Raw genomic sequence first — 15,226 nt, forward strand, 5'->3', positions numbered from 1 at the left:
TGCTCCTGCGGTGCCTATGGACGCTCTGTTGGCGGTCCTGGAGTCCTTTGTTGCCAGGGTGGAAGCGGTGTGTGGGTGCAAGGGGGGTAAAAAATGCCCCGTCCCCCCACCGTCTTCTGGGGAAAGCTCTGATTCAGACTCAGGTCCCACTGTGGCAGGCGGCCCCTGTTCTGAAGTTGCAGATGATGCAGACCAAGACCGTTCGGACAGTGAGAATGACTCCGTGTTCGGGTCAACGCAGGAAATAGCTCTTGTAGGACCACTTATCACAGCGGTGCGGGATACCCTAAAGATGGAGGACATGGCGGGGGGCATCTACTGAGGTGTCTGTCCCTTTTGGGTCCCACAAGCCGGGCCGCAGAGCTAAAGTGTTTCCTTACTTAACTTATTTTGATAAGTTTATTTACAAGGAGTGGGGAAGCCCACAGCGGGCCTTTTCAGTCCCGCGACGCATGGCGGTGTGTTACCCCTTTGAGGAGAGTTTTCTGAAGAAATGGACATCTCCTCCGATTGTTGACACCCCCCCCCCCCCCCCCGGTATCCAGGTTAAATAAGGTAACCACGATTCCGATGGAAGGGACTCCTGCGTTCAAGGACCCTGCCGACAGGAGGGCCAAGGCTGTTGCCCAGTCCATGTTTACAGTAGTGGGGTCAGCATTGTGGCCAGTACTAGCTACGGCCCTGGTGTCTCAGACGCTTACTGAATGGCCTAAATTGTTGCACCGTGAGTTGGTGAAGCAACAGGCTTCCCCGGTCTGCGTGGAGCTGGCAGACCAGTTGGTGCAGGGCCTTAAGTATGTCTGCAATGCGGCCTTAGGTACGGACCCCTTGCTCTCTAGAGCCTCAGTATCAGCTGTGGTGCTACGTCGCCTGATTTGGCTAAAATGCTGGTTGGCGGACCAGGCATCTAAGAAGGCACTGGCGGATTTGCCCTTCCAGGGAGAGAGGCTGTTTGGAGCCTCGCTGGATGACATTATTAAGAATGTTACTGGGGGTAAGAGTGCGTTGCTCCCACAGTCCAGGGTGCCCGCTGACGGACAAAAGCGCCCCTGGTTTCGCAAGCCAAACAAGCCTGCGAGCAAATCTGTTGCCACATGAAGGTTTGCCCCCGCCCGACTCTCGGGTGGGGGGTCACCTTCGGGAGTTTGCAGCTCGGTGGACCTCCCTACTTTCCGACCAGTGGGTCTACGAACTGGTTTCATCAGGGTACAAGATAGAGTTTCTTTCTTGTCCACCAAACAGATTTTTTCCCTCCAACCTTCATCTTCTTCCAGCTCGTCGGGAAGCCCTGTTCGGGGCAGTACAGGACCTGCTGCTGCGCGGGCGATAGTACCTGTGCCGACGTCGCCAGGCTGGGCATCAGGCATCAGAGGTTTCTGCGATTTGCGGTCGGGGACGAGCACTACCAATCTGTAGCTCTCCCTTTTGGCCTGGCGTCGGCACCAAGGGTCTTCACCAAGGTGCTAGCCCCAATTCTGGCTTTGCTAAGGCAGCGAGGGATGGCAATCGTGTGTTACCTGGACGACCTCCTTCTGAGAGCAGCTTCCGCCTCAGAATTAAGGGAGGATGTGGCGATCACCATGCAAACTCTTTGGGAGATTGGTTGGGTGCTGAACCTCCAGAAGTCGGTGTTGGTGCCAACTCAGTGCCTGGAGTACCTGGGCTTGCTTCTGGACTCCTCAGAGGCAAGAGTATTTCTCTCTTCGGACAAGCTGCAGACTCTTCAAGCTGCGGTGAAGTTGTTGGTGTCCCGCAGGTGGTCGTCGCTGCATTTTTGCATGCGAGTCCTGGGTCTCATGGTAGCCACTTTCGAGGCGGTACTGTATGCTCAATTCCACACTCGAGTCTTACAGAAGTAGATCCTGTCCAAATGGGACAAATCTCCGTTATCCGGATTCCTTGCTCTGGTGGCTGAGGTCTCCGGCCCTTCAGTCCAGGAAGTTGTTCCTTCCTCTTCATTGGACGGTGATCACTACGGACGCCAGCCTGACCGGTTGGGGGGGGGGGGGGAGTTTGGGGCGTACAGTCGACCCAGGTAGCTGGACGCAGGAAGAATCCCGCCTGCCGATCAATGTGCTGGAACTTCGGGCGATCAGGCGGTGCCTCTCCACATGGTCACAGAGGCTGCAGGGGTGTCCGGTCAGGATCCAGTCAGACAACGCCACGGCGGTGGCGTATGTCAACCATCAAGGAGGAACAAGGAGCTTGGCTGCAGCACTGGAGGTCGCTCACATCCTGTGGTGGGCAGAGGGGCGCGTGCCGGTCCTGTCGGCCGTATACATTCCGGGCGTAGAAAACTGGCAAGTGGACTACCCAAGTCGTCAGATGCTGGACCAAGGGGGAATGGTCGCTACATCCGGATGTATTTCGGCTCCTTTGCCTAAGGTGGGGCACGCCAGATGTGGATCTCTTGGCTTCTCGACTCAATCGGAAGGTACAGAGGTTTGTGGCCAGGTCAAAAGATTCCTGGGAGGACGCGGCAGACGCATTGGTGGCTCCATGGGGGCATTATCGGCTGATTTATGCCTCCCCCCCACTAAAACTTTTACCACGTCTGCTTCGCAGAGTGGAGGCCAAAGGGATTCCAATGATTCTGATTGCCCCAGATTGGCCTCGACGTCCTTGGTACGCCGACATAGTACGAATGGTGGCGGATGTTCCTTGGCGGCTTCCGATGCGAGAGGACCTTCTGTCGCAAGGTCCAATACTTCATCCTGGTTTACAGTCGCTAGCTTTAAAGAGAAAGTAAACCCTCAGCAAAAAAACAAAAAACCTGGCAAGACAAAGGCATAATTAGCTAGTATGCATAGCATACTAGCTAATTATATATTACTTACCTCAGATCGAAGCCCCCGCATCGGTCCAAGTCTCCCCCTCCGACCGCTGATATGTTGTCCAGGAGTGACTTCCGGGTATTGCGGCACCTGCGCTGTGATTAGCCGGAGCCGCGATGACGTCACTGCGCGCGGGAACGGCACAGTGCAACTGAAGCAACGGCATATAGCACCATTGCTTCAGTTGTCTTAAATGTGCATGTGACGCATGGCGTCGGCACATGCAAATACAGGGATATCTGCTAAACCGTGCAGGTTTAGGAAATATCCTTGTTAGCTACAGGTAAGCCTTAATATAGGCTTACCTGTAACATAAAGTTGTAAACAAAGGTTTACATCCACTTTAATGGCATGGCTGTTGAAAGCCAGGTGCTAAGGGACCGAGGTCTGTCGTATTCGGTAATCTCCCCTATGCTGAGGGCACGGAAGTCATCCTCTCGGAAGATTTATCATCGCACATGGAAGGCCTACATCTCCATGTGTGAGGAGATGGGGTGGCGTCCGCGCACATATTCAGTTTCCAGGATCCTGCTGTTTTTGCAGCAAGGAGTGGATCAGAAATTTGGCTTAAGCACCATTAGGGACAGGTATCAGCTTTGGCTGTCTTTTTTCAGCGACCTTTGGCGACTCATTCATTGGTGAGTACGTTTGTTCAGGGGGTTCGACATGTGGCCCCTCCGGTTCGACCACCGCTGCCTCCGTGGGATTTGAATCTGGTGCTCTCTGTGCTTCAGAAACCGCTGTTTGAAAACATTAGGGAGATCCCCTTATTGACACTCTCTCAGAAAGTAGTCTTTCTAGTGGCGATTACATCGGCCAGGAGGGTTTCTGCGTTGGCGGCCTTGTCATGTAAGTCTCCCTACTTGGTCCTCCACAAGGATAAGGCGGTGCTGCGCCCGCAGCAGTCGTTTCTTCCGAAGGTGGTTTCGGCGTTTCACCTAAATGAGGACATTGTGCTTCCGTCCTTATGTCCTCGGCCGTCACACCCCAAAGAGGTCGCTTTGCATTCCTTGGACTTGGTCCGGGCTCTGCGGGTGTATCTGTCTGCTACGGCTCCTTTTCCGAGGTTGGACTCGCTGTTTTGTATCGGTGGCTGGTCCGAATAAGGGCCTGTCGGTCTCATCGGCCACCATTTCTCAGTAGATTAGACAGATCGTGGTTCAGGCTTATAGGCTTATGCCTTGAGGGGGCGGGCGCCCCCCTTTCCTGTCACGGTGCATTCGACCAGGGCAATTGGTGCCTCCTGGGCTTTCCGACATCAAGCATCCGTTTCCCAGATGTGTAAGGTGGCAACCTGGTCGTCCATTCACACTTTCACTAAATTTTACAAGGTTGATGTGAGCGCATCTTCGGATGCTTGCTTCGGCCGCAAGGTTTTGCAGGCAGCTGTTTAAGGTTGCAACTCCTCCGTTGAGGAGTTCTGGTTGTTATGGGTGGCGTTATTTTCTTGTTCCCACCCCTTGTTTTTTTTTCCTAAGGTCAGGATGAAGATGCTGTGTCCGTCAATGAACGAAAGAGAAAATAGGATTTTTTGTACTCACCATAAAAACCTTTTCTCTGAAGTTCATTGACGGACACCACACCCACCCCTCTTTTCTATGTTTAGTCCTCTCCTGAAGGTGGCGATATAACCCTAAGATCACGATGAAGATGCTGTGTCTGTCAATGAACTTCAGAGAAAAGGATTTTACGGTGAGTACAAAAATCCTATTTTTTTGTGGCATTGGTGCAATAAAGGCTTCCTTTTGGCAGCTCAACCATGCAGCTCTTTTTTGTTCAAGTATCGTTGAATTGTGTTCCTTAAAAACAACCACGCCGTCTTTTTGGTGAGCAGCCTGTATTTCTCCTGCAGTTACCTGTGGGTTTTTCTTTGTATCCTGAGCAATTCTTCTGCCAGTTGTGGTTGCAATCTTTCTTGGCCTACATGACCTTGGCTTGGTATCAAAAGAGCCCCTAATTTTCCACTTTTTAGCAAGTGATTAAACAGTACTGACTGGCATATTCTAGGCTTTGGATATCTTTTTATATCCTTTACCATCTTTGTAAAGTTTCATTACCTTGTTACGTAGGTCTTTTGACTGTTCTTTTCTACCTCCTCATGGCCCAGTGTCTAGCCTGCTTAGTGCATCAATTTGAGAGCTAACAAACTATTTGACTATACACAGACACTAATTGTAATTTAAAAAGCCACAAATTTGGTAAATTAACCTTTTAATTGCCATTGTAACCTGTGCGTGCCACCTTCTGTGTCTGTACCAAGGCCAAACATTCCAGGATGTGTAAACTTTTTATCAGGGCCATTTGGGTGATATCTGTTATGATTTAAAAAGGATTTAAAAAACTATGTGATAAGAAATGGCTTCATGTGATTGCTATCCTTAAATAAAAGACTTTTTTGACATGGTCAGTTATATTTTCAATAATCATGCCAAAAGTTCACAGTTTCAGACAGGGTATGCAAACTTTTGAGCATGACTTTGTGTGCGTGTGTGTGTGTGTGTGTGTGTGTGTATATATATATATATATATATATATATATATATATATATATATATATATATATATATATATATATATAAAATACACACACACACTAATGTGCAAAATTGTTAGGCAGGTGTGAAGAAATGCTGTAAATTAGGAATGCTTTCAGAAATAGAAGTGTTAATAGTTTCTTTTATCAGGTAACAGTGTTTCCCAATCTTTTTTTTCAATCAAGGCACCCTTTAAAATTATGCATTATCTCAAGCCCCATTCTAAAATGTGAAAAAAACGAAATAATAGTTTTTATATATCGTAGCAACATCCACACATTCTCCGAACAGTAGATGGGTGTACCTGGGTCCCACTGGTTTCTGCCATTCCTGTGCTTATGGCACTGCTAAACATCTTCTGATGTCAAAGAGAAGTAAGCCTGATGTGTCTTTTATCTTCTGCATTAGGTTTTCTTGGCCTACCACTGCATCAACTATCCTCAGCTTTGCCCATTTCTTTGTGCTTCTTCAAAAGTGCTTGAACACCACATCTTGAAACCCCAGTCTTCTTTGAAGTCTTTGCCTGGAGAGACCTTGCTGATGCAGTATACTCACCTTGTTAAAGTGCTTAGTCTTGCCATGGTGTATGACCTGTGACATGAAACAGTCTTCCTCAAGCTTACCTGAGTAGCAGAGTTTGGGTGTTCCTCGACCAGTTTTAAGCCTCCTACACAACTGTTTGTTTCAGTTAATGAATGCAAAATTGATGACCATTGGCACCTGCTTGGTATACTTGTTTAATCATACAGCTATGGCTAATCCTACAAAAATTCCTGACTTTGTGTATAGTTTAACCACTTAATGACCAGCCTCGTTTTGGATTTTAGGTGTTTACATGTTTAAAACAGGTTTTTCTGCTAGAAAATTACTTAGAACCCCCAAACGTTATATATGGTTTTTCTTCTAACACCCTAGAGAATACAATGGCGGTCATTGCAATACTTTTTTTGCACCGTATTTGCGCAGCGGTCTTATAAGCGCACTTTTTTTTGGAAAAAATTCAATTTTGAATAAAAAAATAAAACAACAGTAAAGTTATCCCAATTTTTTTTTATATTGTGAAATATAATGTTACGCCAAGTAAATTGATACCCAACATGTCATGCTTGAAAATTGCGCCCGCTCGTGGAATGGCGTCAAACTTTTACCCTCAAAAATCTCCATAGGCGACGTTTAAAAAATTCTACAGGTTGCATATTTTGCGCTACAGAGGAGGTCTAGGGCTAGAATTATTGCCCTCGCTCTAACGGTCGCTGTGATACCTCACATGTGTGGTTTGACCACCGTTTTCACATGCGGGCGCTACTCGCGTATGCGTTCGCTTCTGCGCGTGAGCTCATCGGGACAGGGGGGTTTAAAAAAAAAAATTTTTTTATTTTATTATTTATTTTACAATATTTTATTTATTTTTACACTGTTTAAAAAAAAAAAAATTGTGTCACTTTTATTCCTATTACAAGGAATGTAAACATCCCTTGTAATAGAAAAAAGCATGGCAGGACCTCTTAAATATGAGATCTGTGGTCAAAAAGACCTCAGATCTCATATTTACACTAAAATGCAATGAAAAAAAAAAAAAAAAAATCATTTAGAAAAATTACATTTGAAAAAATATGCCTTTAAGAGGTGTGGACGGAAGTGACGTTTTGACGTCACTTCCGCCCAGCGGTGTCATGGAGACGAGTGAGCGCCATCTTGGCCTCACTCGTCTTCAGACACACCAGAGAGCAGGACGCGATTGCCTCCGCCGCTACCGACGGCTCCGGTAAGCTGCGGAGGGCACCGGATCGCGGCGGGAGGAGGGGGCCCCTCTCCCGCCACCGATAAAAGTGATCTCGCGGCGAATCCGCCGCAGGGACCACTTTTATCTGAAAGCCGGCCGCCGCACGAAAACGGGGATACCGGGGTTATGGCAGCTAGCTGCTGCCATAACAACGATATCCCCGTTCAAACTTAGGACGTACATCGTCGTGCGGCGGTCGGGAAGTGGTTAAGAATTGATGCTGGTTTGAAGCCAAAAGGTAGCCATACCAAATATTGTTTTGATTTAGATTTTTCTTCTGTTCACTCACATTTTGTAAATTGATTTAAAACATTTAAAATCATATATTTTTGAAAGAATTCTTACTTTACAGCATTTCTTTACACTTGACTGAAACGTTTGCACAGTACTGCATATGTGTGTGTGTGTATATATATATATATATGTATAGATATAGATTTTGTTTGCTTGAATCCAATGTGTTGTATGCTTGACTCTTCCTTGGGCAGTAGTTTTCATGTTGGTTCAGTAACCAATTTGAAGCTTGTAATTTAAATCGATTGTGCGCATATGCTCAGCATTGTTTCATGAGGAACTTAAAGATTTTATTTTTTCGTTTTTAACAATATGTTTAGCAGCAGGAGGCAGAATCGCGCATGTGGTCCTATGTCTATCCCAAGTACACAGATGCTTTAAAAGCGGATGATGAAAGATGGAAAGAAGAACGGGAAAGGAAGGTCAAGGAAGAGCGGAGCCGCAGCAAGGAAGCTCCCTCTAAAGAGGACAGCAAAGAAAGTGTTAATTTGGAAGTGAAGGGACCACAAGCAACTGAGGACCTTCGTGTTCTGCCTAAGGACCACCGTACCAGTACTCATGTTCCTGTGTCATCGCCACTTACTCAACACCAGTCCTATATCCCATACATGCATGGCTATACCTATAGTCAAGCTTATGACCCCAACCATCCAAGCTATCGTGGAATGCCAGCAGTCATGATGCAGAACTACCCAGGTATTGGTTCAGGATGTTGATTTACTCACAGAAAAATTTGGGTTTTCAAGTGTATTTTTATAACTTCTTCTTCTTTATAACTTATAGGTTCCAAGAGCATGCCCTGAAAATGTTAGTGCTAATAAAAAAGAGTATCACGAACAATACTCAAATGTGTTGTTGCAGTAGTACACTGATATATCAACAATCCTCTTATGGAAAATTCCACCAAATTAGTTCACTGTCCCAGTGCAGGGTTTGACAGGAATAAAGCACCACCAGCACATTAATCCTGATTTGATATTTTAATGCTGGGTTCATACTTGCTGCGGCTCGCAGCAGGGGGTCTTTTGCGGCCCTGTTAAGATTATGACTAAGTGAACCTTGATTGGTGAAACGTGTTATTCTTGCTATGCCTGCATAGAGGTTTAATGATGTCTTATGATGTACTGTATATTGATGGATTTTTATCTTCAATAAAGTAATCACTGCTTCATAACTGGGAGTAGTGTGGTCAACCTTTCTTAAACCATCGTCACTATGTCCACTTAAGGAAGGGACCCTGTGTGGCCCCAAAACATTGTCTATGTCTAACTTATGTGACATTCCATCAATAAACTTGAAAACCTTCTCATCCTTTTAGGCCTGATTCACACCTATGCAGTTTGCATATTGCAGGTGCATTTTGCGTTTTTCAATACACGCTTTTGATCCATTGAAGGAACCAAAAACCAGAAAAAAGTCCCTGGCCCTTTCCATAAAATACATAGAAGTGAACTAGATTTATAGGAAACCATGTTAAATGGACTGTAGTGTGTTTCTGCAAAACTGAAAACGCACTAAAAAATGCATAGGTGTGAGCCAGGCCTTACTATAGTTTGTATGGCACCATCAATTGCTTTTTAACCACTTCAGCCCTGGAAGATTTGGCTGCTCAATGACCAGGCCATTTTTTTTGCGTTACGGCACTGGATCGCTTTAACTGACAATTGCGCGGTCATGCGACTTTGTACCCAAACAAAATTGACTTCCTTTTTTTCCCACAAATAGAGCTTTCTTTTGGTGGTATTTGATCATCTCTGCGGTTTTTATTTTTTGCGCTATAAATAAAGACTGACAATTTTGAAAAAAGCACAATATGTTATACTTTTTGCTATAATAAATATCCCCATTTTTTTTTTTTTAAATCAAATTTTTTCTTCAGTTTGGGCCAACATGTATTCTTCTACATATTTTTGGTAATAAAAATCGCAATAAGCATATATTGATTGGTTTGCGCAAAAGTTATAGCGTCCACAAAATAGTGGATAGATTTATGGCATTTTTATTATTTTTTTTTTTACTAGTAATGGCGGTGATCTGTGTGTTTGTTTTGTTTGTTTTTTTTTTTTTTTGTTTTTTTTGTTTTTTTTTTATCGGGACTGCGACATTATGACAGTCAAATCGGACACTTTTGACACATTTTTGTGTCCACTGATTACTGTGTAAATGTCACTGGCAGGGAAGGGGGTTAACAGTAGGGGGTGATCAAGGGGTTAACTGTGTTACCTAGGGAGTGATTCTAACACTGGGGAGATGGGACTGACTGGGTGAGGAGACTGATCACTGTTCATACTTAGTATGAACAACAGATCGCTCTCCACACCCCTGACAGCACGAAGATCTGTCTGTTTACATTGACAGATCTCCGTTCTGTCTCTGTGTGGAGCGATCGTGTGTGCCCGGCGGCACGCGCATCGGCTCCGGAGTTGCGCCACCCCTAGTGGTCAAAAGGCGAACCGACGTACAGTTACATTGGTTCGCCCATGGGAGCCAACCTGCCACAGTACAACTGCGGCGGCTGGTCAGGAAGAGGTTAATAAGGCAACATTCAGGTGGCTGTTTAGCACACCCTGCAATTTCCATTGGCAAGAATCTGCAAATCTCTGCATGTGAAATAACAGGTGTGTGCAAGTAGCCAGTGATTAATTGTGGTGGTCATAGCTGTATGCACAAAGAATGTATCCAGCATAAATTTGCCATTGCAGCTTAACCACTTCCTGCCCAGCCTATTGTGAAATGACGGCTGGACAGGACCTTTGTCATTCCTTGTGTGTGCCATACAGACCACGCTGTGGCAGAATCTCTCTGGCTTTGATTCATGCCATTTATTGTGTACAATTTTGTTGCTAGCTGTGATTGGTCACAGTGATCACATGGTACAGACAGGGCCAATCACAGTCCATCTATGCCACGTGATTAGCTGTGGCCAATCACATTGAATTAGAACAATAGACACTAAATGAATAAATTAGGATTGCAACTAATGATAATTTTCATAATCGATAAGTTGCCCGATTATTTTGATTAATCGGATAATAACCTTAACAAAAGTATGGTGTATAATTTAGTTAGTATGTAACGTTTAAAATAAAAGGCAATTTATTCTTAAAGTGGATGTAAACCCCCAATTTTTTTTTTATATATCATACTGTAGAGTATAAGATTTCCTATCATTTAAGCCCAGTCTTGCCACACAGAGTTAATCCATCTCTGAGCAATCCTCTTTTATTGTTCAGTGAGAAAAATCTTGACAAACAGACAAAAACTTTGTAAAATCCTCCCCCTTGCTGTGAGTTACAGCCTAAGACACATGCATTATTTTTTAATTCCCTCCCCCACTCTTTTCTTCAGCAGCTCTGCAAGGATTGGCTGTTCCACACCTCAGCATGATTTGGCATGCTGAAGTCATGTGGTTACTTTCCTGTCTTTTCACTGGAAGTTAGAGATCATAGCAGAAGTTCAGCAGAAGTTCAGTGTAAGAAATACACAGGAGAAAATACATATTGACAAGGGGAGTGTAGAGGTGGGCGGGGAGTCTACTGACATCACGACTCCACCCACCGAGCTCCAGACAACAGACCCACCCACAGAATATGCAGTTTTTCAGCTCTCATAACAGACAGAGGGGAGACATTTGACAGGTAAAGATACATGCAGGAGGCATGTATATCCTTATAGATAACCCCTATGGCAGTAGTTTAGAAAGGATGACATTGGGTTTACATCCACTTTAAATATCTCTATGCAGTGGTAAATATTAATAACCTACTATATGGTTAGAGAGCAAAATCTCAAATTCACTATGAGAATACCAGACAGAAGAGATATACTGTATATACTATTAGAGGTTGAATCTGGTAAATATGATCAGACTCCGAGATCACATTTTTTAAAGAAAAAAAAATTAAGGACACTTATGCAGATTTTCAGACAGAAAATCTCCCTTGTCATAGGCAGGTGGCTTGATAAAAGCACCCTGTGTCTGCTGTCACTCATGCTGGCCATGCAAAAACAATGTCTTCCTTAAAAAAAAAATCATTTTAAGAGCCTTTGTTCGAATTTCTAGTTGTTAATGGTGTCAAATTGACGTTAGTTTTCTACCACAGTGATGGGAAAATTTGAAGGAGTAGAATAGAAAACTTCTTGGTGAAAGGAATTTTCAGTGTATGTGGTTTTTGTTCAGAAATTACATTCATATTAAAACTGAATGTTAAAAGCAAGAGAAATTTTCAAACGACATTCATTCAGCAAATGTACAAAGATTTTTCATATGAATATTCTCATCTGAAAATCGATACGTGTATGGTCAGCATAAGGCTTGGTTCAAACCTATGCAGTTTGCTTTTGATCTGTTTCTGCAGTGCTTTTTGCTGTGCGTTTTTGCACGTGTGATTTTGCTGCGATTTGCATTTTGCATTCTTTATGCTTTCTTGCCAGTTTGTTGTGGCAGATTAAAAAACACAAATCGTGGCAACAACGTACTACTTGCTTTTCTACAGCTTCTCCATTGAAGCAAAAAAAGCATAGTTTTGCGTGTAAAAGTTCCTGACCTTTTCCAAATACGCAACAGCTGGAAAAAAAAAAAAAATATATATATATATATATATATATATATATATATATATATATATATATATATATATATATATATATATATATATATATATATATATATATATTACACTCAGAAGTAGAATATATGGGCATTTTAACTAGGAGTCAGACAATCTATATGAAGGGTGGAAGGGAGATAGAAATCCTTTATATTAAAGTAGTACTAAAAGTGTTTAACTCCTTTCCAACCAGCCGCTGCAGTTGTACAGCGGCAGGCTGGCTCCCCTGGGTGAACTGACATAGCTGTATTTCGGTTCAACTTTTGACCACTAAGGGACGCACACACACGCCCGCAACTCCAGAGTCAATGCGTGTGACTGGTGGTCGCAATTGCTCCACACAGAGACAGAACGGAGTTCTGTCAATGTTAACAGACAGATCTCCGTGCTGTCAGGGGTGAGGAGAGCGATCTGTTGTTTATACTAAGTATGAACAACAACCGCTCTCCTCATCCAGGCAGTCCCATCCCCCCCACAGTTAGAATCGCTCTCTAGGTAACCCAGTTAACCCCTTGATCGCCCCCTACTGTTAACCCCTTCCCTGCCAGTGACATTTACACAGTAATCTGTGCATTTTTATAGCACTGATCGCTGTATTAATGCCAAAGTATAAATGTTTCAAAAGTGTCCAATCTGTTCGCCATAATGTTGCAGTCCCGATAAAAATAGCTGATTGCTGCCATTACTAGTAAAAAAAAAAAATAATAATAAAAATGCCATAAATCTTTCCCCTTTTTTGTAAACATTATAACTTTTGCGCAAACCAACCAATATACGCTTATTTATTACCAAAAGTATGTAGAAGAATACATACCGGCCTGAACTGAGGGAAAAAATGTTCTTTTTTAAAAAAAAAAAAAATTGGGGATATTTATTATAGCAAAAAGTACAAAATATTGTGTTTTCAAAATTGTCTGTCTTTTTTTGTTTATAGCACACAAAATAAAAACCAAATCTTCTGGGGCTGAAGTGGTTAAAGTGATTTTTCTTTTTTTTTTTTTTTAAACAAACATGTTATACTTACTAGATATGTGCACACTGAAATATATCGTTTCAGAATTTCGTCTGAAAAATACATTTATTTAGTTACTCCCGAAATTCCTTTTTTATTTATTTTGTTTCGTTAAAAAATGCATTCGTCCGAAAATCCGAAATAATTAAGGTCGAATCTGTCATTGAAGGCTTATGGTGTCTGTTGAATGTTCTAAGAAGATTTAACGGAGCAGCTAAACTGTACAACACCGCAATCGTACATTTCCGGTCGAATGCTCCGCCTACAAGCTATAGTAGAATTCTAATGTTGTATGACACTAGTAATAATTATATTAATTAATATTACTAGTCAACCAACATTAGAATTCTTCTGTAGCCTATGGGCGGAGCATTTGACCATAAATGTCCGCTTGCGGTGACTGCTTCGTCATCTTCGCGTTGAATCTTTTCTAGGTCGAATAATCTTGGACTAATAGAGTTAGGTTAGGCACATTCAACCTTTTTTGCTATTGTCTCTATAATGTCGAATCTTTTCTCTCTATGTAGAATAATCTTGGACTAATAGAGCTATGGTTAGGTTCGATGGACACAGTACACTATTGTCAGCGTCATGTCGAATCTCCTATCTATATCGAACTGTTGCCGCAACGAAAATAAAGCATTTGTTTATGAAGGATCTTTCGGTTTTTGGATTCCGCACGTTCGAAATCGTTTCTCAAAACGATAACGAAAATACCCGAAATTCGGACTGAAATGCATTCGGACAAAAACGAATGCACATGTCTAATACTTACCTGCTCTGTGTAATGATTTTGCACAGAGCAGCCATGATTTTCCTCTTTTGGGGTCCCCAATGACTCTTCTGGCTCCTCCTGCCCTCAAAATGCCGTAATAGCAAGCTGCAAAGCATAGTATAGAGCACCCCTATAGCTAAGTAAAAGATTTCAGCCTTTAGATAATAATGATGCATTCTGTATGCAGGCCAACTAATCGGCTGGCGGATTAATCAATCATGAATATAGTAGACAACTATTTTCATAATCGATTAGTTCTCAATTAATCGATTAGTTGTTAAGGCCCTAGAATCAGTTTCTTTCAGTAAAAATGTTTTTTTCAATTTCACTAGTATAAGTAATCATAATGTGTTAAACTATGGTAACACTGCATTGCTCTGGTCACAGTGTGTTACAGATAAAAATTTTTTTTTTTTTTTATGAAACAGTATTGTAGTAGTATTCTCTGTTCTTTATGTTGTAAAGCGCTGCATAAACTGTTGTCGTTATATAAATCCTGTATTATAATATAATAATAACTTTTTAAAAAATTCTGTTACATACTGTCACCAATCAGTGTCCCTGATCACCGCCACATCAGATATATGATGAGGCTGTACTGCGCTGATGACAGTATTTTTTTTTTTTTTTTTTAATTGTCACAGAAAATCAAAATTTCAAAATACTCGCCATGCCTTTTACCAAATACCATGGACTTTCTACTTTCTAAAAAGGGGTAATTTGGGTGGATATTTGTACTGTCCTGGCGTTTTCGGGCCTCAGGAAGTGAGATAGGCCGTCAGTATATCAGGATTGACCAATTTTTTTTAACCGAAAACCAAGAAAAATGTGGGATTTTTTTTTTTTTTTTTTTTTTAATTTTGGTCTTTTTTCGTTTAGCAAAAAATAAAAAACCCAGTGGTGATTAACCACTTTAAGACCAGGCCTTTTTCTGGCATTTGTTGTTTACAGGTAAAAAGCTGTATTTTTTGCTAGAAAATTACTTGGAACCCCCAAACATTATATTTATATGTGTTTTGTATATTTGTGCAGCGGTCTTTCAAAGGTCTTGGAACAAAAAAACACTTTACTGTTTTTTTTAAATTCAGTAAAGTTAGCACAATTTTTTGTATAACTGCAAGATGAAGTTACGCAGAGTAAATAGCTACTTAACATGTCAGGCTTTAAAGCTGCACACACTTGTAGAATGGCAACAAACTATGTTACTTAAATATCTCCATAGGCGACGCTTTAAAGTGGTTGTATACCCTTTTTTTTAATTTTTTATCTACAGGTAAACCTATAATGAGGCTTACCTGTAGGTAAAATGGATATCTCCTAAACCTGTACGGTTTAGGAGATATTCACTTTGCATGCAGCCGCTGACGTCAGCGGCGCATGCGCT

At 42.5% G+C, this 15,226-nt stretch overlaps 1 protein-coding gene across 6 annotated transcripts in view; it reads left to right on the forward strand.

Moving 5' to 3' along the window:
• ZNF609 (zinc finger protein 609) overlaps positions 1-15,226 on the forward strand; it is a 181,280-nt gene that overhangs the window by 131,643 nt on the left and 34,411 nt on the right. For 5 of the 6 annotated variants that reach the window (XM_073618984.1, XM_073618981.1, XM_073618980.1 and 2 more), the window contains one exon: positions 7,766-8,141. In XM_073618984.1, coding sequence (XP_073475085.1) covers positions 7,766-8,141 — 376 coding nt within the window. The remainder of the gene's footprint in view (positions 1-7,765; positions 8,142-15,226) is intronic. The other variant, XM_073618983.1, reaches the window with a different exon arrangement.

The sequence above is a fragment of the Aquarana catesbeiana genome, linkage group LG03 (assembly GCF_042186555.1).
Source record: "Aquarana catesbeiana isolate 2022-GZ linkage group LG03, ASM4218655v1, whole genome shotgun sequence".
Classification (NCBI taxonomy): Eukaryota; Metazoa; Chordata; class Amphibia; order Anura; family Ranidae; genus Aquarana; species Aquarana catesbeiana.